Source organism: Nerophis lumbriciformis, linkage group LG24 (assembly GCF_033978685.3).
Source record: "Nerophis lumbriciformis linkage group LG24, RoL_Nlum_v2.1, whole genome shotgun sequence".
Taxonomy (NCBI): domain Eukaryota; kingdom Metazoa; phylum Chordata; class Actinopteri; order Syngnathiformes; family Syngnathidae; genus Nerophis; species Nerophis lumbriciformis.
This window is the reverse complement of record NC_084571.2, coordinates 40,185-64,433: the sequence shown is the minus strand read 5'-3', so window position 1 is coordinate 64,433 and position 24,249 is coordinate 40,185. Positions and strand designations below refer to the sequence as shown.

The following is a 24,249-nucleotide window of genomic DNA, read 5'->3' as shown; positions in this document are numbered from 1 at the left end:
TAAGTGTGCACTAATAAGTTTCACTGTCCTCATCCGGAGAGGAGCACAATCTCTTTTATTTTACTGCACCTGCAGTGGGATGGATTTAAAATGGTTTCTGAATATATTTTAGGGCTGCAGCTATGGATTATTTTGATAATCAAGGACTCTATTAATTAGTTTGTTCGATGATTCAAATAATGAGATACAATTTACTCTCGAGCCTAAATGGTTTAAGGAGATCAGTTGAAATAAATATTTTTGTACTTGCTATCACCTTCATTACTTTCTTTCACCGTTGTTTACCTTGCTTCTATATTCCTTTATTTTACCTTTTTAAATTATTATTTGTTACATTATTTTACATTCTATTTAACTTCTTTTACCATTTATTTACCTTATTTTACCTTCTCGGACCGTATTTTACATTCTCTATTCCTTTTACCTTTAAATACCTTCTTTTGACCTTTTATGTACCTTCTTTTTAAGTTATTTGACCTTCTATATGGCGTAGTGGGTAGAGCAACCGTGCCAGAAACCTGAGGGTTGCAGGTTCGCTCCCCGCCTCTTACCATCCACAAATCGCTGCCGTTGTGTCCTTGGGCGGGACACTTCACCCTTTGCCCCCGGTGCCACTCACACCGGTGAATTGAATGATGAATGATAGGTGGTGGTCGGAGGGGCCGTTGGCGCAAATTGCAGCCAGGCTTCCGTCAGTCTACCCCAGGGCAGCTGTGGCTATGAAAGTAGCTTACCACCACCAGGTGTGAATGAATGATGGGTTCTACATGTAAAGTGACTTTGGGTACTTAGAAAAGCGCTATATAAATCCCAGTTGTTATTATTATTATTCTTTAACCTTCTATTGACCTTTTATTGATCTTTTACCTTCTTTTTGCCTTTTACCTTTTATTTATTTATCTGTTATGTTCTATTTGCCCTCTTTTATATTTTATTAATCTCATTTACCTTTTTTTCTACTTTTACCCTCTATGTTTCTTCTTTTGCCTTTTATTTACCTTATTTTACCTTCTATTTACATATTTTCATTTTATTAGACCTTTTATTTGCTTAATTTACTTTCTATATTATTTATTTGACCTTTTATCTACCTAATATTTATCTTCTATTTACCTTTTATTTACCTTGTTTTATCTTGTATTCATTAAATGTACCTATTATTTAACTTATTGTACCTTTTGTTTAACTCATTGTACCTTTTATTTACATTCTATTTAAACTTATATGACCTTTTATTTACCTTCGATATACCTTATTTTTTCTTTACCTTCTATTTACTTTATTTTACAGTACCTTCTTGTCCCTTCCAATTACTTTTCCCCCCCACCTTCTTTTAACTTGTATTTACCTTACTTGACCTTTTATTTACCATCCATCCATCCATTTTCTACCGCTTATTCCCTTTGGGGTTGCGGGGGGCGCTGGAGCTTATCTCAGCTACAATCCTATTTACCTTTGTTTGCCTTTTATTTACACTATTTTACCTTTCATTGAACTTATTTTACCTTATATTTGCTACTTTTACCTTTTTTTTTATCCTCTTTTCCATCTAAATTCCTTCTTTTACCTTTTATTTACTGCTTGCTTGCTTGCTGGCTCCTCTTCTGTTAGAAGATAGGGGTCCATGGTCCCTAAGAATGATGTGCTCTGTAGTGACTGTACATGCCAATACGAGCTTTGAAGCTTCTGCCGCATATGGGACAGATCAGACCAGGTGGTAATATACATTTTGGCATGACTCTTTTTCCAGTCTCCTCCTCCTTTTTTCAAGTATCATAGATGTTCTTTTCTCATACTTTGTCACGCCTTCACTGACTGCAGTTCTCTATGTTATTCTGTCTTTTGCTAGGTCTTCCCAGTATGTAGTATTTATTTCACATTGTTTCAAAGTCTTCTTTAAGCAATCATTTCTCTGGCCACCAACATTCCTTTTACCTTCATTTAGCTGACAGTACAACATCTGTTTTAGCAGTCTGTCGTCATTCATCCGTACGACATGCCCTGTCCATCATAGTCGGTATTTAACAATTGTACTCTCTACACTGGAAAGCATGGCCTGTTCAAGTACACTGATGTTTGTTCTCATATCTTGCCACTTAATATTCATCATCTGGTGTAGACATCGCTGTTGAAACCTTTCAAGTGCTGTGATATGTCTTTGATATGCTGTCCAATGCCTCTGAACCATATAGCAAAGTTGTTATAACAATTGCTCTGAACACTTTGATTTTTGTATCTAGCCTGATGTCATGATTTTGGAACACTCGAGTCTTAAGCTTTCCAAAGGCTGCAGCAGCTTGCCTGATTCTGTGATTGACTTCTGCGTCAATGTTAGCATTTGAAGACATTATACTACCAAGGTATGTGAAGCTTTCTACATTTTCAAGAGCCACTTCTTCTATCTTTATTGCTGGTGGTTGCAGGATGATGTCCTTAGGCGATGGTTGGTAGAGTTCTTGTGTTTTCTTTGCATTTATTTTAAGTCCGAGTTGTGTGTATGCATAGTTAAATGCATCCAGTATTACTTGCAAATCTTCTGCACTCTGGGCTGCTATTGCATTATCATCGGCATATTGAAATTCTACCACTGTGGACTTTGAAACTTTTGTTCTGGCTCGCAGCTTTCTCAGGTTGAACAGTTTTCTATCTAGCCGAAATGCAATTTGAAATAGCTCAGCTGGTATTCGTGAATATGCAATGTGGATCACAACAGAGATAAAGACGGAGAACAGTGTCGGGGCTTTCAAACATCCCTGTTTTACTCCGGTTTTCACTTCAAAAGGAGCAGAATCATGGCCATTCTCAAGTACTGTAGCTGTCATGTTGTCATGCATCAATCGGACTATACTGATGAATTTTGGAGCGACCTGACAGGTTTTATTTACTACCATGACCTTCTATTTACATTCTATTCAACTCATTTGACCTTTTATCTACTTTTTATTTACCTTAGTTTTACCTTCCAATAACCTACTTTTACCCTGTTTCACCTTCTTTTACCTTAAATATACTTCTATTACCTTCTTTTTACCTTTTTTTTTAACCATCTTTCACTTTCTATTCCAACTTGCTTTACCTTTTTTTTATGCTATCCAGATTTTATAAATTTGTATTAGTTACACACACATGATTAATTGTCGCAACAGAACATAAATCAATGCTTTTTTTCTAATTGAATCGATTAATGGTTGCAGTCCTAATATGTTTAGTTTCATTTTGAGGGGTTGGTAGTGGGATCATGGACAGAGCAGTTCATTAAAACATTCATTGTCTTTACACATGTATTACCTAAATATTTCTGTCTTTGGCAGTGCATGCGTACATTGCAACAATGTGTGTGTTATTGCCAATGAATGTAATACCTTTGTTATTACCAGTGAATGTTCTAGTAACAAAAGTATATGTCCCTGCTCAGACGTCTCATTGTGTTGTTCCTGCAGGCCTCCCCTCTCTTTTCTTCCCACCGCCCACTCAGTGTGACTCATCGAAAAAGCTTTTAAGTTTCGTTTTCCACTTACCAGCCTAACAGCTGATAGCTACGTGTGCCGAAAGACAATCCACTCACACATGCTCGCTCTCGTCTTTCTGGTAAGTCTTCTCAGTCTTTAAAACAATCCTAACTTAGTTTTGGCCACATGTTGTCTAATAACTTGTTTGCATCTTTTTGAATCCATTGTAACTTGTAAGCCGGACGCTGTACTGTGCTAATAACTTAGACTTAGACTTCCTTTTTATTGTATTATTCAAATTTGAACTTTACAGCACAGATAAGAACGAAATTTCGTTACATAACATAACATAACAGACATCACTGATCATCTACCGCTTTTCACAATCTATGACCGAAACTACAGGATGACAAATAGACATTTAGAAGACTCCACATAGAAACGTTCGATTTTTAACTACCTTCAAAGCCAAACAGGACATACAAGTAATTGCAGGGCGTAAATTACCTTCAATTACTCCAAATTCGGTCATATAATAAAAAAATCACACGTTATGTCCATCCATCCATTTTCTACCGCTTGTCCCTTTTGGTTGTTATTCTTTTTCTTATTATTTTGACCCTTTTGAAGGACTTTTGATTCGGTTATGTCACAGCTTTATTTTGGCAAAATAACTCATGCAAATAAATAAAAATACTGATTAACAATTGTCTGCATGTATCAACCGTGGTGTATAACTCTGAGGTGTACGCATGCAAAATTAGTTTAAAAAAGTGGTGTACTAACAGTTAGCGTGTGTAAAGTATCAAGTTATATGACTTTGAAGTGTACGCATTGAAAATTTGAAAAAAAAACGCAAGCATGTTCAGTTTTCACACGCCTTAGCATGCTAAGAGTCATGTTGAACCGAGAATCGACGTGGAGCCAAAACATTAGCAGTGTTTTGGCTCCACGTCGATTCTCGGTTCAACATGACTCTAGATTCTAACCGATTACCGTATTTTTCGGAGTATAAGTCGCTCCAGAGTATAAGTCGCACCGGCCGAAAATGCATAATAAAGAAGGAAAAAACATATATAAGTCGCACTGGAGTATAAATCGCATTTTTTGGGGGAAATGTATTTGATAAAATCCAACACCAAGAATAGACATTTGAAAGGCAATTTAAAATAAATAAAGAATAGTGAACAACAGCCTGAATAAGTGAGAACGTGCCTGGTATGTTAACGTAACATATTATGGTAAGAGTCATTCAAATAACTATAACATATAGAACATGCTATACAATCTGTCACTCCTAATCGCTAAATCCCATGAAATCTTATACGTCTAGTCTCTTACGTGAGTGAGCTAAATAATATTATTTGATATTTTACGCTAATGTGTTAATGATTTCACACATAAGTCACTCCTGAGTATAAGTCGCACCCCCGGCCAAACTATGAAAAAAACTGTGACTTATAGTCCAAAAAATACGGTATTTGATATATAAACTATAATAAAACCTACCTTTTCAGCACCTTTTGCGTCCTCTGGGACTTATGGCAACACACAGTGAGTAAGCGCAGACCTAAAAACGTATTTAAGAAAATGGATTCACTCGAAAATTGTGAATTGATTTAGAATCGGAACAAAGAAGAATCACGATTCCGATGTGGAACGAGTTTTTTGTGTCATGATCTGCGTTTTTCATGAAGTGTTTTTATACCATGAATTGATTAACGTGGACCCCGACTGAAACAAGTTGAAAAACTTATTGGGGTGTTACCATTTAGTGGTCAATTGTACAGAATATGTACTGTACTGTGCAATCTACTAATACAAGTTGCAATCAATCAATCAACCTAATGTTAACATACTAGCAACTTTTTAAGCCACATTTGTACTTAAACACCTCAGAGTCATACAACTTTGTACTTAAAACATGCTTATGCTACCTTCCGTATGGTTACATTTTGCAAACAAGCTAATTTCATCATAGTCCAGTGCAGGATGTCGGACTGTAGACTGTACGCGTACCAGGAGGAGGTGGTCCAGAGGGCTCTGCGAGGAGAAAACACCATCATCTGGCTGCCGACGGGAGCTGGGAAGACGCGTGCCGCCGTCTACGTGGCCGAGAAGCACCTGGAAACGAGGCCGCAGGGGAAAGTGGTGGTCCTGGTAAACATGGTAAATACAAAACACCACACTTCAAATGTAATAATATCAACTAGAAAATTCTCGCGGAAATTTTGATGGGCCTCTGGCCGGGGGTCGCCGGAAGCCCATCCATCCATCCATTTTCTACCGCTTATTCCCTTCGTGGTCGCAGGGGGCGCTGGAGCCTATCTCAGCTACAATCGGGCGGAAGGCGGGGTACACCCTGGACAAGTCGCCACCTCATCGCCGGGCCAACACAGATAGACAGACAACATTCACACTCACATTCACACACTAGGGCCAATTTAGTGTTGCCAATCAACCTATCCCCAGGTGCATGTTTTTGGAGGTGGGAGGAAGCCGGAGTACCCGGAGGGAACCCACGCAGTCACGGGGAGAACATGCAAACTCCACACAGAAAGATCCCGAGCCCGGGATTGAACCCAAGACTACTCAGGACCTTCGTATTGTGAGGCAGATGCACTAACCCCTTTTCCACCGTGCTGCCCTCGCCGGAAGCCGCTATACTTATTAGATGGTGCCGAGTGTCTGAATCCGTGAGTTTTCAGGTGTAACTGTACACAAAGAGCCACAGAGTTAGCCTAAAACAGTAACATGTTTACATAAAAATGCTAACACTTAGCATGTGTGCTAACGATAGCATGATAACAGTCAGCATGTTTCATATACCAAGTTATACGACTCAAAGGTCTATGGCTGCGGAAATAGAAAAAAAAGTGTAAAAATAGATGAAAAAGTTAGCGAGCCTAAGTTAGCTTACTAGCATGCTATCGTTTGCATGCTAACAGTTAACAAGTGTCACATACCAAGTTGTATGACTCTGGGCTAAACAGTAGCAAAAGTAGCTAAAAATGTTTGCAAGCTAATGGTAACATGCTAGCATGCTAACAGTTAACAAGTGTCGCATAGAGTGCTGAGCTACAGAATCAGAATCAGAAATACTTTATTAATCCCCGAGGGGAAATTAAACATTTCAGCACAATCCCATTCAAGAGCAGACAAACATTACAGGGAGACAGAACAGGATCAAACATTACAGGGAGACAGAACAGGATCAAATATTACAGGGAGACAGAACAGGATCAAATATTACAGGGAGACAGAACAGGATCGCTGACGGATCTGCCAACTTCTGGCGCCCCTTACAAAAAAGGTGAGATACAGGTAAACAATGGGGGGGATGAGAAAAAAAAAATAGTTCTAAGCCTGGGCCGCTGTAAAGGGGGTCCAGACTGAGGCCAAGGGAAAAAACAACTCATAGCCATAGCACACATATCCCTCTTACATGTGTGTAAGAGGGAAACATCAAACATTAAAGAACACAAAGGACATTAAATACATTAAAAGAGCAGAGCTGATGCAACCAGCATCTTTTACATGCAGCTATGAATGAAAAGTAAAAGAAACATATACACTGTGGTGGCCTCTGCGGTGTTCCACGCCATCGTCTGCTGGGGTGGAGGGAGCATGAACAGAGACAGGAGCAGACCCAACAAAGCAAAGCCGACTCCACTCTCGGCCGCCCACTAACTCGGCCAGTGTCCAGTCCGCATGGATGAGCGAGGATGCGTCTAAATCAGTAGTTCTTAACCTTGTTGGAGGTACCAAACCCCACCAGTTTCATATGCGCATTCACCGAACCCTCCTTTTTTTTCAAATTCAAGACAAAGTTATTATGTTTTTGGTAACACTTTAGTATGGGGAACATATTCTAAGTAACAAAGACTTAATTTGCAGTTTTTTGGACAATAGGGGAACATATTCTAAGTAACAAATACATAATTTAGAGTTATTTGGTTAGGGTTCGGGTTAGGGTTAGGGTTCGGGTTAGGGTTAGGGTTAGGGCCAGGGTTAGAGGGTTAGGGTTATAATAAGGCCATGCCGAATAAGGCATTAATAAGTACTTAATAATGACTAGTTAAGAGCCAATATGTTACTAATTTGCATGTTAATAAGCAACTAATTAATGGTGAATATGTTCTCCATACTAAAGTGTTACTATGTTTTATTGGTGCACAAAATGAAGCGTGTATGAACATCACCTTGTTCAAAGAACAAAAGCAACACAGTGCATAAACTCACAACAAATGACACACCTGCAAACCAGTCTGACTTCTGCTGTTGCCGTATCCGTAATACGGCGATAGGGAGAAGTTTTTATTTACACGATGTGTCGGGTGTGTCTTGACCTCCGCCGAACCCCTGAGCCTGACTCACCGAACCCCTAGGGTTCAATCAAACCCAGGTTAAGAACCACTTGTCTAAGGAGACTGAGGTGTCCGATACCTGCTCATTCAGCCAAGACATTGTGAAACCTGTCCGTTCCGGCGCTCAGCGCTAGCTCCGCAGCCCTGTCTCTTCATCTGCATCTCCTCCAGTCTCTTCTAACGGACTCTGGTGTGGCAGAAACCCAGCAGCTGGTCTCCATGGCCAAAAGGCTCCCGGGAGGCAGATCCAGAAGTCCACAAAAAAGCACCGCAGAAGTCACGAAAGTGCCACACCTTGTCAAAGTCCCAAAGGGTCCCGAACCAAAAGGCCAAGAAATATATACCGGTATATATTTATTAGGGGTGTAACGGTACGTGTATTTGTATCAAACCGTTTCGGTACGGGGGTTTCGGTTGGGTGCAGAGGTGTACCGAACGAGTTTCCACACGGACATATTAAGTAGCGTAATGCTCGTTGTGTAAACAATACTCAAAATGCCAGACATTTGAGGCATATAAGAAACTCCGCCCTGACAGCTCCGCAAAAGAGGACGTATGGTCAGTCTAATTAAAATAAGCAAAAACATAACAAAAGTGAAATAAAAAAGCTTAAAGGTTAAATGTAATTTAGAAAAAGTTGCAATGTTGACTAATAAAACAAAGCTGTTTTTGTTTTTTCTTTCAAACTGTCATTGCTCAAAACATAATATTGAATCAAAATCAATGTTATTATGAATTATTGACCTATCCAAGGTTCCCATTACTTCACATCAAATATTACACTAAGAAAAATATTTTTGGTGGAAGATATTGCAAATTTGTTAAAAAAATAACCAAAAAATGTACATGTTGTTGTTTTATTAAGGGACGGCGTGGCGAAGTTGGTAGAGTGGCCGTGCCAGCAATCGGAGTGTTGCTGGTTACTGGGGTTCAATCCCCACCTTCTACCATCCTAGTCAAGTCCGTTGTGTCCTTGGGCAAGACACTTCTTGCTCCTGATGGCTGCTGGTTAGCGCCTTGCATGGCAGCTCCCGCCATCAGTGTGTGAATGTGTGTGTGAATGTGGAAGTAGTGTCAAAGCGCTTTGAGTACCTTGAAGGTAGAAAAGCGCTATACAAGTATAACCCATTTATCATTTATTTATCATTTACTGTACCGAAAATGAACCGAACCGTGACCTCTAAACCGAGGTACGTACCGAACCGAAATGTTTGTGTACCGTTACACCCCTAATATATAATAACACATGAAAACAAGAGGGAAAGTCAAAAGGATGACACAAGAGCACAGAGCTCCTGCCAACAGCAGCGCCATCTTGAAAAAAAAAAAAAGGAGGTAGTTTTGCCTTTTTGGAGCGTTCTGCTGGAAATATCAGCTATTATAAAAGGTGCGTACCCATTCTAGTGACCCATTTTTCCCCGTTTATTCGTGATTAGCGTTTCCATGGTAACACGAAATGGTCCCAATTTAAAGTACCACTATCGGCGCAAATAGCCCCTTTCCGACGGTATAACATGTGTGGGGGGTTCGTTGGCCGGTGCGTCTCGTATTAAGTGTAAGAGAAACGTGCAGAATACATCCTCATTCTGGTAGGGCACAAAAAGCATGTTCCTTGAGGTCACACCACTACCCTAACCCATCTGTTTGAGAAGGAGTGCTTTACCTGGAGTAAGCTTTTGGCCCCCGGCCAATTTTTTTTTTGCCCCCGAGCCAAAAGGTTTGGACACCACTGTTAAGAACACTCTACTGGTTTTTAAGGAATTAAATCAGAAACAGGAGTCCAAGATCCTCTATATCAGTGTTTTTCAACCTTTTTTGAGCCAAGGCACATTTTTTGCGTTGAAAAGATCCAGAGGCACACCACCAGCAGACATCATTCAAAAACAAAACTCAGTTCTCGCAATTGTTGGATATGACTTTAAAACATAACCAAGCATGCATCAATATAGCTCTTGTCTCAAAGTAGGTGTACCGTCACCACCTGTCACATCACCCCCTGACTTATTTGGAGTTTATTGCTGTTTTCCCGTGTGCAGTTTTGCGCTCCTATTTTAATGGCTTTTTCTCTTTTTTTTGGTATTTTCCTGTAGCAGTTTCATGTCTTCCTTTGAGCCATATTTCCCGCATCTACTTTGTTTTAGCAATCAAGAAGATTTTAGTTGTTTTTATCCTTCTTTGTGGGGACATTGTTGATTGTTATGTCATGTTCGGATGTACTTTGTGGACGCCGTCTTTGCTCCACAGTAAGTCTTTGCTGTCGTCCAGCATTCTGTTTTTGTTTACTTTGCAGCCAGTTCAGTTTTAGTTTTGTTCTGCATAGTCTTCCCTAAGCTTCAATTACTTTTCTTAGGGGCACTCACCTCTTGTTTATTTTTGGTTTAAGCATTAGACACCTTTTTACCTGCACACTGCCTCCCGCTGTTTCCCACATCTACAAAGCAATTAGCTACTGATATGGAGGAGTATTACACGGTTACTCTGCCGAGCTCTAGACAGCACCGACACTCAACAACAATTACTGGTTTGCAAAAAATATTTTTAACCCAAATAGGTGAAATGAGATCATCTCCCACGACACACCAGACTGTATCTGCACTGTGGTTGAAAGACACTGCTGTATACAACAGGAGGGCTCTGCCTTTTTTTTTTTAAGGATCCAAAGAAAAAACGTGAGTCATACGGGATAAATGAACAGTGTTCTTGCTGTGACGTAGTAAAACAGCTAGTTGTACATCATATTTAAAAAAATCAACAGGGTTCTTGCTATGACACAGTGAAACAGTTAGCTGTACATTATAATGTAAAATCAACAGTCTCCTTGTTGTGACATGGTAAAACAGCTAGTTGTACAATAGTTGTTAAAAATCAATAGTGTTCGTGCTGTGACACAAAACAGCTACTTGTACATTATAGTGTAAAAATCAATAGTGTCCTTGTTGTGACATGGTAAAACAGCTAGTAGTACAATAGTTTGTAAAAATCAATAGTGTTCTTTGCTGAGACATGGTAAAACCAGCTTGTTGGGAAAAATCAATAGTGTTCTTGCTATAACACAGTAAAACAGTTAGCTGTACATTATAATGTAAAAATCAATAGTGTTCTTGTTGTGACATGGTGAAACAGCTAGTTGTACAATAGTTTGTAAAAATCAATAGTGTTCTTTGCTGAGACAGTAAAATCACCTTGTTGGACATTATATGGGAAAAATCAATAGTGTTCTTGCTAGGGATGTCCGATCATATTGGGCTGCCGATATTATCGGCCGATAAATGCCTTAAAATGTAATATCGGAAATTATCGGTATCGGTTTCATAATTATCGGTATCGGTTTCTAAAAGTAAAATGTATGACATTTTAAAAGGCCGCTGTGTACACGGACGTAGGAAGAGGTACAGAGTGCCAATAAACCTTAAAGGCATTTCCTTTGCGTGCGTGCCGTCCGAGTCACATAATATCTACCGGCTGTTCTCATCACGAATTAATGCAAGGCATACTTGGTCAACAGCCATACAGGTCACACTGAGGGTGGCCGTATAAACAACTTTAACACTGTTACAAATATGCGCCACACTGTGAACCCACACCAAACAAGAATAACAAACACATTTCGGGAGAACATCCGCACCGTAACACAACATAAACACAACAGAACCCAGAATCCCTTGCAGTACTAACTCTTCCGGGACGCTACCCCCCTGCTATCCCGTACCCCCACCCACCCCAACCCCGCCCACCTCAACCTCCTCATAGTCTCTCTGGGAGAGCATGTCCCAAATTCCAAGCTGCTGTTTGGATAGATGTATAGATAGTACTTTTTTGATTCCTTCAGGAAAGTCCCCTCAGGAAAATTAAAATTCCAGCAGCAGTGTACAGAATTGGGATCGAATTTAAAAAGTAAAAAGTAAATAATGGGGGTATAAATGGAAACAGAATAGAAAAATATTACAATAAGACTAAAAATATAAAGCAACAACGAGAATAAAAATATAACAGTAAAATAAGAATATAACAAGAGAAACTAGGCAGTAGTGATCATGTTATGAAAAAGTATTGCACTGTTATTGTTTTGAGGCATGTAAAAAAAAATAATGCACTTTGTGACTTCAATAATAAATATGGCAGTGCCATGTTGGCATTTTTTTCCATAACTTGAGTTGATTTATTTTGGAAAACCTTGTTACATTGTTTAATGCATCCAGCGGGGCATCACAACTAAATTAGGCATAATAATGTGTTAATTCCACGACTGTATATATCAATATCGGTTGATATCGGTATCGGTAATTAAGAGTTGGACAATATCGGCAAAAAAGCCATTATCGGACATCTCTAGTTCTTGCTTTCCATCCATCCATCCATCCATCCATCCATTTTCTACCGCTTGTCCCTTTTGGGGTCGCGGGGGGTGCTGGAGCCTATCTCAGCTGCATTCAGGCGGAAGGCGGGGTACAACCTGGACAAGTCGCCACCTCATCGCAGGGTAGTTCTTGCTGTGACATAGTAAAACAGCGCGTTGTACAAACCCCGTTTCCATATGAGTTGGGAAATTGTGTTAGATGTAAATAAAAACGGAATACAATGATTTGCAAATCCTTTTCAACCCATATTCAGTTGAATATGCTACAAAGACAACATACTTGATGTTCAAACTGATAAAAAATATTTTTTTTGCAATTAATCATTAACTTTAGAATTTGATGCCAGCAACACGTGACAAAGAAGTTGGGAAAGGTGGCAATAAATACTGATAAAGTTGAGGAATGCTCATCAAACACTTATTTGGAACATCCCACAGGTGTGCAGGCTAATTGGGAACAGGTGGGTGCCATGATTGGGTATAAAAGTAGATTCCATGAAATGCTCAGTCATTCACAAACAAGGATGGGGCGAGGGTCACCACTTTGTCAACAAATGCTTGAGCAAATTGTTGAACAGTTTAAGAAAAACCTTCCTCAAGCAGCTATTGCAAGGAATTTAGGGATTTCACCATCTACGGTCCGTAATATCATCAAAGGATTCAGAGAATCTGGAGAAATCACTGCACGTAAGCAGCTAAGCCCGTGACCTTCCATCCCTCAGGCTGTACTGCATCAGGAACTCAGGAACATTTCAGAAACCCACTGTCAGTAACTACCGGTACAGTTGTTAAGTTAAAACTCTCCTATGCAAGGCGAGAACCGTTTATCAACAACACCCAGAAACGCCGTCGGCTTCGCTGGGCCTGAGCTCATCTAAGATGGACTGATACAAAGTGGAAAAGTGTTCTGTGGTCTGACGAGTCTACATTTCAAATTGTTTTTGGAAACTGTGGACGTCGTGTCCTCCGGACCAAAGAGGAAAAGAACCATCCGGATTGTTATAGGCGCAAAGCTGAAAAGCCAGCATGTGTGATGGTATGGGGGTGTATTAGTGGCCAAGACATGGGTAACTTACACATCTGTGAAGGCGCCATTAATGCTGAAAGGTACATACAGGTTTTGGAGCAACATATGTTGCCATCCAAGCAACGTTACCATGGACGCCCCTGCTTATTTCAGCAAGACAATGCCAAGCCACGTGTTACATCAACGTGGCTTCATAGTAAAAGAGTGCGGGTACTAGACTGGCCTGCCTGTAGTCCAGACCTGTCTCCCATTGAAAATGTGTGGCGCATTATGAAGCCTAAAATACCATAGCGGAGACCCCCGGACTGTTGAACAACTTAAGCTGTACATCAAGCAAGAATGAGAAAGAATTCCACCTGAGAAGCTTCAAAAATGTGTCTCCTCAGTTCCCAAACCTTTACTGAGTGTTGTTAAAAGGAAAGGCCATGTAACACAGTGGTGAACATGCCCTTTCCCAACTACTTTGGCACGTGTTGCAGCCATGAAATTCTAAAGTTAATGATTATTTGCAAAAAAAAAAAAAGTTTATGAGTTTGCACATCAAATATGTTGTCTTTGTAGTGCATTCAACTGAATATGGCTTGAAAAGGATTTGCAAATCATTGTATTCCGTTTATATTTACATCTAACACAATTTCCCAACTCATATGGAAACGGGGTTTGTACTTTATATTATTTTTTTTAAATCAACAGGGTTCTTGCTATGACACAGTAAAACAGTTAGCTGTACATTATAATGTAAAAATCAATAGTGTCCTTGTTGTGACATGGTAAAACAGCCAGTTGTACATTAAATTGTAAAAATCAATAGTGTCATTGATGTGACATAGCAAAACAATTGGCTGTGCATTATATCTTAAAAATCAACAGGGTCTTGCTGTGACATAGTAAAAGTTATTTGTAAATTATATTGTAAAAATCAACAGGGTCTTGCTGTGACATAGTAAAACAGTTATTTGTACATTATATTTTCAAAAATCACTGGTGTTCCTGTACAGATCCACTTGGTGGACCAACACTACAGCAAAGAGTTCGCTCCCGCCCTGGCGTCGTCCTACAAGGTGGTGGCGGTGAGCGGCGTAAGCATCGAGAAAGATTTCTTCGGCAAGGTGCTGCGCGACTCTGACGTGGTGATTTGCACGGCGCAGCTCTTACACAACGCTCTGGTCAGCACGGAGGAGGAGAAGCGCGTGGAGCTGTCAGGTGAGTCACAATACCTTGGTGAGGTCCACGCCGCCATGGCGACTCAAGTTCAGGCTGCCTTGCAGAGATCTCCCTGCTGATTGTGGACGAGTGCCACCACACCCAGAAGAAGATGGTCTACAACCAGATCATGATGGACTACCTGCACAAGAAGACGCTCGCTGAAGAAACGCTGCCTCAGATTCTTGGACTCACGGCGTCGCCAGGCGTGGCCGGGGTAAAGAGTCTGGACAAAGCAGTGCTGCATGTACTCAAGGTCACCACCACCTCTTCTCTCTACCACTTATTAACTCTATATATTGCTTCATAAAACAATGATTATCAAAAATGATATATTCTGAAATACAGCTTAATTTATTTTGCCACTATATCTCTATTACAAATCTACAAAAAAAAGTGAACATTTTTAATTTTTTATATATTATATTTTTATTTTTTAATAGAATTGATTTATTAATTATGAATAACAAGTATTAAAATGAGAGATGTCTGATAATATCGAACTGCCGATATTATCGGCCGATAAATGCTTTAAAATGTAATATCGAAAATTATCGGTATCGGTTTCAAAAAGTAAAATTGATCACTTTTTAGAACGCCGCTATGTACACGGACGTAGGGAGAAGTACAGAGCACCAATAAACCTTAAAGGCACTGCCTTTGCGTGCCGGCCCAGTCACATAATATCTACGGCTTTTCACACACACAAGTGAATGCAACGCATACTCGGTCAACAGCCATACAGGTCACACCGAGGGTGGGCGTATAAACAACTTTAACACTGTTACAAATATGCGCCACACTGTGAACCCACACCAAACAAGAATGACAAACACATTTCGGGAGAACATCCGCACCGTAACACAACATAAACACAACAGAACAAATGCTCAGAACCCCTTGCAGCACTAACTCTTCCGGGACGCTACAATATACACCCCCCGCTACCCCTCCCCCACCTCAACCTCCCCCGCCCTCCTTCACCCCTCCCCCAACCCTGCCCACCTTAACCTCCTCATGCTGTCTCAGGGAAAGCATGTCCCAAATTCCAAGCTGCTGTTTTGAGGCATGTTAATAAATATGGCAGTGCCATGTTGGCATTTTTTTTTCCATAACTTGAGTTGATTTATTTTGGAAAACCTTGTTACATTGTTTAATGCATCCAGCGGGCCTCACAACAAAATGAGGCATAATAATGTGTTAATTCCACGACTGTATACATCGGTATCGGTTGATATCGGAATCGGTAATTAAGAGTTGGACAATATCGGAATATCGTATATCGGCAAAAAAGCCATTATCGGACATCTCTAATTAAAATACATTTGACAAAATAGTCTTGTAAATGTACTCTAATTTAGTTGTTGAGAGATCAAAATGTGAATTTTCAAATAGTTATTACAACCAATAATAAGCAATGAAGTACATTTATTTATATAGTAAAATATTTTTAAAATTCTCATAGTTTTAGAGGTGTCTCCATACAACTCTTTGACTTCCGACACGATACCAATATGGGACCAATATCCATCCATCCATCCATCTTCTTACGCTTACCCAAGGTGGAGTCGCGGGGGCAGCAGCCTAATCAGGGAAGCTCTGACTTCCCTCTCCCCAGCTCCTCCCGGGGGATCTCGAAGCGTTCCCAGGACAGCTGGGAGATGTAGTCCCCCCAAAGTGTCCTGGGTCTTCCAAACTAAACTCCTGAGGTGTGTGTTCCGTTATAGACCAGAAAAATCACAAAGTACATGTACATATTACGGCATACAACTCCAGACTTGCAACAAGTGGGCAGGCATCCGGCCCAAAGCTGCCAGCCACTAGGGGCGCTGCTCCGTTTTCCACCTTACCACAGGGGGTGAAGCGTCGAAGGAGTGGGATGTGGGGTTTGGGGTACATGTGTGTCTGGTGTGTATTTTCCCTGAATGCATGTGTGTGTGTGTGTATAAGCCTGCTGAGTGTCTCTGTTTTGCGACCTTGGTGCTGTCTCAAACGCACTAATACAGCCAGTCAAAAGTCAACAACAAGAGAGGTGTGTGTCCATGAGAGTCAGGGAAAGAGTTTGTTGTGTCTTTGCTGCACTGTTCCCTAGTGAACTCTCGAGGCGACAACCTTGACACGTCGCTTGCAGCCAGGGAAAACAATCCAGATTAGAATGCTTGCGTTTAAACTCAAACTTTTCGCTCCAGTTGTCTATTTCTGGTCCTCAAATTCATCATAATTTGCCATGCAGAGCAGACGGCGTCTCCAAGATGTTGTCCAGTTTGCGATTTATTTCAAAATCACAAAAAGTCATAGACTGCCCAGAGTTCGGCACGCGTCCTCCGATCACTGGTGGCACCTTTAGTGTACTTTGAACGGCTGCCAGCATCTTCCAGTTTGTCAAAACACCACAGCAACGCAGATGTCGTGTTATCATGGTTCCAAATAAAAAGATACATATGTTCATCGTCCTGGACTGAAAGGGTCGCCAGGCACACAGCACTCCACTTCTCCCAAGAGTCTGTCGTGTGTCCAGCAACAACCGTTCCGTCAGGACAGGCAGGTTCCCCTGAACCCGAGATCTTGTCAATTTCGTTGAGAGGTAAGTTGATCAGTTCCGTTGTTCAGATTTTGGAGAGCAGTGCAAAAAAGGCTCCAAGAAAGTTTTAAGACAAGACCAAACAAAGACGCAAGCAGCAGAAATGGGAAAGCGTCCACGTTCGATGAGTGCCAAAGAGAAAGAGCTTGGATTGAGACACCCTTAGTTTTTACATAATTAAGTCTTTTAAAGGCCTACTGAAATGCGATTTTCTTATTTAAACGGGGATAGCAGGTCCATTCTATGTGTCATACTTGATCATTTCGCGATATTGCCATATTTTTGCTGAAAGGATTTAGTAGAGAACATCGACGATAAAGTTTGCAACTTTTGGTTGCTGATAAAAAAGCCTTGCCTGTACCGGAAGTAGCAGGCGATATACGCGTGACCAGTGCCGGCCCAAGCCTCCATGGGGCCCTAAGCAAAATTAGATTTTGGGGCCCTCTATTTCTGCCAATAATATTGATTGATCATTCACACACCTACTATAAAGTCATTGCGGCTCTGGCAGTGTTGTTTACATGATCCTATTGTCAGCCTGGCATGTCTTTACAAATGACATGTCATTTATAAAGATATGTGGGTGGCCCAGTTAAGAACATAAATAATACCAATGAATGAACGAATAATGTCCAGAGTGCCACATATGGTTCCTAATCTTAAAATGTAGAAAACATTCAGCTACAAGAGTGGCCTGGGGTTGAACAGTCCAAGTGATAAAGATTTGTATTTACAGTAAAAGTGTCATCTTGTCTCATCAGTCTTGTACATATTAGTCTTTAATTACTAGTTTATATTTGTAGTTAATTGTTCATATTTAATGTTTACTTTGTACAAAGAGAGCGCAGTCTACTGAAGTTAAATTCTCAATAGTTTTCCCCTTTGAAAGACGCAAGGCAAATTCCTTCCATTTCACCATGTTGCTACAATGATCTTCACTGTTTTCATGCTGTTTCAGCAGTGCACCTATGTTGACCCAATCCAGCTGTCCCTCGGCTGCCAGTTTTTAGGACTTTTTGGAAAATAATTTGCAGCAAAAGCAATAGACTGCATCTTTACTTCTTGAATAAGTCAGCCAGCTACGCTTGACTTTTTCTCCATTGACTAGCTGTCTGTAGGTATAATGATAATGAAAACTTGGGCCATCATGCCGTTTGGGGAATGAAAAGTTCTCCTTAATAGACAGTGGTCCTCTGATCACCTGCTCAGTCCTGTCTGAATCTGAGAGGAAAGAAGGCCACTCAGCTGGGTCAACTGGCGGAGCTGATGATGGTCCATGGTGTGAAGGGGACGTTGTGGTGGAAGTTGCTGAGGAAGTGACCAAAGAAAGACAATGACTAAAAAAGAAGGACCTATAAGGTCATTAAATTGCACTGTTGGACATCATTATTAATCTCAGAATGTTCTGCAGTACAATGAGCAATTATAAAGGGTGTTTTGCAGTTAACTTACTAGATAAATCAGCTGTGGTTTCAGACATGGAGGGGACAGTGGGCACAGAGGATGGAGGTGTGTGAGAGAGCACTGTAGAGGATGGAGATGGACCTAAGATGAAATACATACATATAGGCACACATATTGATGAGATACTTTGACTATATTAATTTCCCTTCAAGTGTAATGTTTATACTAAGAAATTAAATGTATACTGTATGGTGACAGTCTTTTCCTCACCTGATTCATCACTCACAGTTGAGCCTGAGGATGTGGACTGGCTCTGGGCTGATTCTGTGCCTCCAAAGTATTTGAACAATGCTCCTGGGGAACTTTCACATAACTTATGAGTTGATGTAAAAAATAATGTTTATTTTACTCACATAAATTACCGTGCTCTGCTGCAAACAATTTGTGCAAACAACATATCTCACTAGTAACCTGATGCTAAAAACACATTGCTAGCACCTGATGCTAAAAACATATTGCTAGCTAGCTAACGTCACCTAGCTAAAGCTAATTACAGCTACAAATCTCTTTGATAAACTTTTTATTACCAAGTCATGCAAACATACCTTTATCATGGCATTTTTTCTCCTCTTCCACTTTCTTCTTCTTCCTTTTTTCTGCACCTGAAGGATATGTCCTTTTTTGTGACATTGTTTTGCCTCTATCTGCGCTTTTGATGCCCAGTGCGCACTGGCATTGCACGGCGGGCGGCAAACGTCACAGGTGCAGCAGAGGCAGCTTTAAAGAGAGGCAGGAAGAATCACTAGGCCTAGATCAGCAGCAGCACTCTGTTGACCTAAAATTGTGTTTTTGTACAATAATATATCTTTGATCATTTAGAAATCATCAGTCAGACTCGTACATGCAAAAAATAAAAAATAAGAAATTTTTGTTAATTGCTTTTGGGGGCCCCCTGGTGGCCGCGGGGCCCTAAGCAAGCGCTTAGTATGCTTATGCCTTGGGCCGGCTCTGCGCGTGACGTCACAGGTTGTGGAGCTCCTCACATCCGCACATTGTTTACAATCATGGCCACCAGCAGCGAGAGCGATTCGGACCGAGAAATGGACAATTTCCCCATTAATTTGAGCCAGGATGAAAGATTTGTGGATGAGGAAAGTGAGAGTGAAGGACTAGAGGGCAGTGGGAGCGATTCAGATAGGGAAGATGCTGTGAGAGGCGGGTGGGACCTGATATTCAGCTGGGAATGACTAAAACAGTAAATAAACACAAGACATATATATACTCTATTAGCCACAACACAACCAGGCTTATATTTAATATGCCACAAATTAATCCCGCATAACAAACATTCCCCCCTCCCGTCCATATAACCCGCCAATACAACTCAAACACCTGCACAACACACTCAATCCCACAGCCCAAAGTACCGTTCACCTCCCCAAAGTTCATACAGCACATATATTTCCCCAAAGTCCCCAAAGTTACGTACGTGACATGCACATAGCGGCACGCACGTACGGGCAAGCGATCAAATGTTTGGAAGCCGCAGCTGCATGCGTACTCACGGTACCGCGTCTGCGTATCCAACTCAAAGTCCTCCTGGTAAGAGTCTCTGTTGTCCCAGTTCTCCACAGGCCAATGGTAAAGCTTGACTGTCATCTTTCAGGAATGTAAACAATGAAACACCGGCTGTGTTATCCAGCACAACAGTCAGGGGGTGCATTCTACGGCGGGGGTGCGTCATCCGGCACAACACCTGCCTCAATACACCGCTTCCCACCTACTGCTTTCTTCTTTGCTGTCTCCATTGTTCATTGAACAAATTGCAAAAGATTCACCAACACAGATGTCCAGAATACTGTGGAATTTTGCGATGAAAACAGACGACTTAATAGCTGGCCACCATGCTGTCCCAAAATGTCCTCTACAATCCGTAACGTCACACGTAGGCGTCATCATACCGAGACGTTTTCAGCAGGATATTTCGCGCAAAATTTAAAATTGCACTTTAGTAAGCGAACCCGGCCGTATTGGCATGTGTTGCAATGTTAAGATTTCATCATTGATATATAAACTATCAGACTGCGTGGTCGGTAGTAGTGGCTTTCAGTAGGCCTTTAATGTACTTAAATAATTGTATGGTGTTGTATCTGACTCTATAAATGTGTCTTAAGTATATGACAATAAAGCTTGAATTTAGTTGTTGAAGCCATGTTGTCTTTCCCTCACAGCTGTGCGCCAACTTGGACTCTGTCATCGTTTCAGCCGACAAGTCCACTTGGGAACTTAACATGAAAGTACCAAGACCCTTAAGGACCTTTGACATTGTGGAAAAAAGACCCGAGGTAGGATTGAAAACAAAATGCCTTCTGGGATGTCCATACATTTAGAGAGCGCCATGTATATCCTGCATGTCTAACTTCTTGCGTAGGATCCCTTTGGAGATCACCTGAAGGGGATCATGCAGCAGATCCACGTCTTCATGGATCCCCCCACGGACATCCTGCTGAGAGAATTGGGCACGCAAGAATACGAATCAGACGTGGTCCAGCTGGAAAAGAGAGGTTAGTTTTTGATAGACGGATATGTTTTTTCCGAGGCCGATCACCGATATTTGGAGCCGATATTTATTTTCAGTGAAAGTTAGCCAAACATGGCTAGTACACGTCAGTAACAGTGTTGGTAGTAACTGCGTTGTTTTTTGCAGTAACGAGTCATGCAATTATTTACTGTTCCCATCACAATGTGAAGTGGCTCGTTACCACAGTGGGGTTGAATGAAGTGCAAGGTGTCATATTTCGACCTCTACATTACGAAGGTCTTGGGTTTGATCCTGCGCTCGAGATCTTTCTGTGTGGAGTTTACATGTTCTCCCCGTGACTGCGTGGGTTCCCTCCGGGTACTCCGGCTTCCTCTCACCTCCAAAAACATGCACCTGGTTGATTGGCAACACTAAATTGGCCCTAGTGTGTAAATGTGAGTGTGAATGTTGTCTGTCTATCTGTGTTGGCCCTGTGATGAGGTGGCGACTTGTCCAGGGTGTACCCCGCCTTCCGCCCGTATGCAGTTGAGATAGGCTCAAGCACCCCCCGCAATTCGAAAGGGACGAGCGGTAGAAAATGGATGGATGGATGGATGTTCCACTGCAAGCAGAGAGAAGGGGCGGGGATGATGATTGGCCGGCTCACGCCGTCAGATTGTCTCACTGCACGCTCTTACTGACACTGTCACACACAACAAGACAACGGTAATTGCGACGAGCCAGAGCCAGAGAAATTCAAAGGGAGCGTTGTCAAATTTTGCAGATTCCTCGAAAAAAGCAACCGGTTGCGTAACTCGATCATGAGGTCTATTGAATTACGCAACCCAGTAAGAAGAATTTAACTTTTTTTCGGTGTGCCGATTTGGATATTAAATAACTTTCTCATTGCTGGAAATGAGTTTATGTTTTTGCCAGGGTTTGTATTAGCAACATACTATGGACAGATTTTGATAACGTTTTCAGAAAATGATTGAAATAGGTCCTGGAACAAGTGCCCTTCTATTTTGTGTTATTCATAAATGAGTTTGTCAAAGCAGTTATTGTTGGAAGTAATTATGTCACCCTGCGCTATAGACAAAGCAACCATCCGTGCATTTTAGGTAAATCAAAGTCTATACCGGTTTTTGTTTTGGTTTGTTTCCTGTTTCCGAAAATAATGCTAAAAATAACCACAATAAATAAGGTTTTTGTGCCTATTGTGCAGAGGAAACAGATGACCCCATATCCAGATCTGATCTATGGCCTTCTGCTTACTCCTGTTGTCATGATCCTTGGTCCGGATCATGTTTTTGTGTTTTCTGTTAGTTTTGGACTCCTTTAGTTCCTGTTTGTGCACCTCCTGAGTTTGTTTTGGTTGCCATGGTTGCTCATTATGTTCACCTGTCTCTGATAAGTGTTTGGTCGCTCACTAATCAGAGGCATTATTTAAAGGCCTACTGAAACCCACTACTACCGACCATGCAGTCTGATAGTTTATATATCAATGATGAAATCTTAACATTGCAACACATGCCAATACGGCCGGGTTAGCTTACTAAAGTGCAATTTTAAATTTTGCGCGAAATATCCTGCTGAAAACATCTCGGTATGATGACGCCAGCATGTGACGTCACGGATTGTAGAGGACATTTTGGGAGAGCGTGGTGGCCAGCTATTAAGTCGTCTGTTTTCATCGCAAAATTCCACAGTAATCTGGACATCTGTGTTGGTGAATCTTTTGCAATTTGTTCAATGAACAATGGAGACAGCAAAGAAGAAAGCTGTAGGTGGGAAGCGGTGTATTGCGGCCGACTGCAGCAACACAAACACGGACGGTGTTTCATTGTTTACATTCCCGGAAGATGACAGTCAAGCTTTACCATTGGCCTGTGGAGAACTGGGACAACCGAGACTCTTACCAGGAGGACCTTGAGTTGGATACGCAGACACGGTACCGTGAGTACGCATGCAGCTGCGGCTTCCAAACATTTGATCGCTTGCCCGTACGTGCTTGCCGCTATGTGCATGTCACGTACGTAACTTTGGGGACTTTGGGGAAATATATGTGCTGTATGAACTTTGGGGAGGTGAACGGTACTTTGGGCCGTAACTTTGGGGACTTTGGGGAAATATATGTGCTGTATGAACTTTGGGGAGGTGAACGGTACTTTGGGCTGTGGGATTGAGTGTGTTGTGCAGGTGTTTGAGTTGTATTGGCGGGTTATACGGACGGGAGGGGGAAGGTGTTTGTTATGCGGGATTAATTTGTGGCATATTAAATATAAGCCTGGTTGTGTTGTGGCTAATAGAGTATATATATTTATATATATATATATATATATATATATATATATATATATATAGAGTATATATATTGGACCATTAATGTATATTAGTAACCTATCATTTCAAACAGGTACATTTCCAAACAAAATGAAAATAGCTAAAGTTGCACCAATTTACAAGACTGGCGACAAACATCAATTTACAAACTATAGACCTGTTTCCTTACTTCCACAATTTTCTAAAATCATTGAAAAACTGTTCAATAACAGATTAGAGAGTTTCATAAATAAAAATAGAATACTCGAAGAAAATCAATATGGATACAGAGCTAATGTTTCAACTTCGATGGCTTTAATTGAAATTACAGAAGAAATTACCAATGCTATAGATAATAAAAAATGTGCGGCAGCAGTTTTTATGGATCTAACTAAAGCATTTGACACAATTAATCACAATATTTTAATCAAAAAACTAGAACGATATGGCATCAGAGGGTTAGTCTTAAACTGGATAAGAAATTATCTAATGAACAGGAAACAATACGTGAAGGTAGGCGAACACACCTCTACAACGCTAAATATATCCTGTGGTGTACCTCAGGGATCAATACTAGGACCTAAATTATTCAATCTATATATAAATGACATTTGTAAAGTTACAAAAGATTTAAAGTTAGTATTATTTGCGGATGATACAACAGCGTTTTGTTCAGGAGAGAACACACAGAAGATACTACAAATAATAACAGAAGAAATTAACAAATTAAAAAGATGGTTTGACAAAAACAGACTATCGTTGAATCTCAGTAAAACTAAAATAATGCTATTTGGTAACAGTAGAAGAGAAAGTCAAACACAAATACAAATAGACGGAATAGAAATTGAAAGAGTAAATGAAACCAAATTTCTAGGTATAATGATTGATGATAAATTGAACTGGAAATCTCACGTAAAAAATATACAACATAAAGTAGCAAGAAACACGTCAATAATGAATAAAGCAAAACACACTTCATTCATTAACGGTGTTACAAAAAAGATCAGTTAGAATAATA

The 24,249-nt window shown here is 40.7% G+C and overlaps 1 protein-coding gene and 1 long non-coding RNA gene across 4 annotated transcripts in view; one reads left to right on the top strand and one right to left on the bottom strand.

The window, feature by feature from the left end:
- The first annotated feature begins 685 nt into the window (after nt 1-685).
- Nucleotides 686-24,249, top strand: part of LOC133620072 (ATP-dependent RNA helicase DHX58-like) — a 37,248-nt gene continuing 13,684 nt past the window's right edge. Inside the window, exons 1-7 of one of the 3 annotated variants that reach the window (XM_061981280.2) lie at nt 686-2,360; nt 3,441-3,588; nt 5,436-5,618; nt 14,199-14,403; nt 14,469-14,659; nt 20,620-20,733; nt 20,820-20,952. In XM_061981280.2, coding sequence (XP_061837264.1) covers nt 3,568-3,588; nt 5,436-5,618; nt 14,199-14,403; nt 14,469-14,659; nt 20,620-20,733; nt 20,820-20,952 — 847 coding nt within the window. In that variant the 5' untranslated portion in view covers nt 686-2,360; nt 3,441-3,567. Of the gene's footprint in view, nt 2,361-2,461; nt 3,589-5,430; nt 5,619-14,198; nt 14,404-14,468; nt 14,660-20,619; nt 20,734-20,819; nt 20,953-24,249 lie in introns of those variants that run through there. The other 2 variants (XM_061981282.2, XM_061981281.2) reach the window with 2 other exon arrangements.
- On the bottom strand, nt 17,855-18,867 carry LOC133620073 (uncharacterized). The gene is made up of 3 exons (XR_009817474.2): nt 18,659-18,867; nt 18,437-18,529; nt 17,855-18,292 (listed from the first exon to the last, which is right to left on the bottom strand). It is a non-coding gene; the product is annotated as an uncharacterized lncRNA (long non-coding RNA).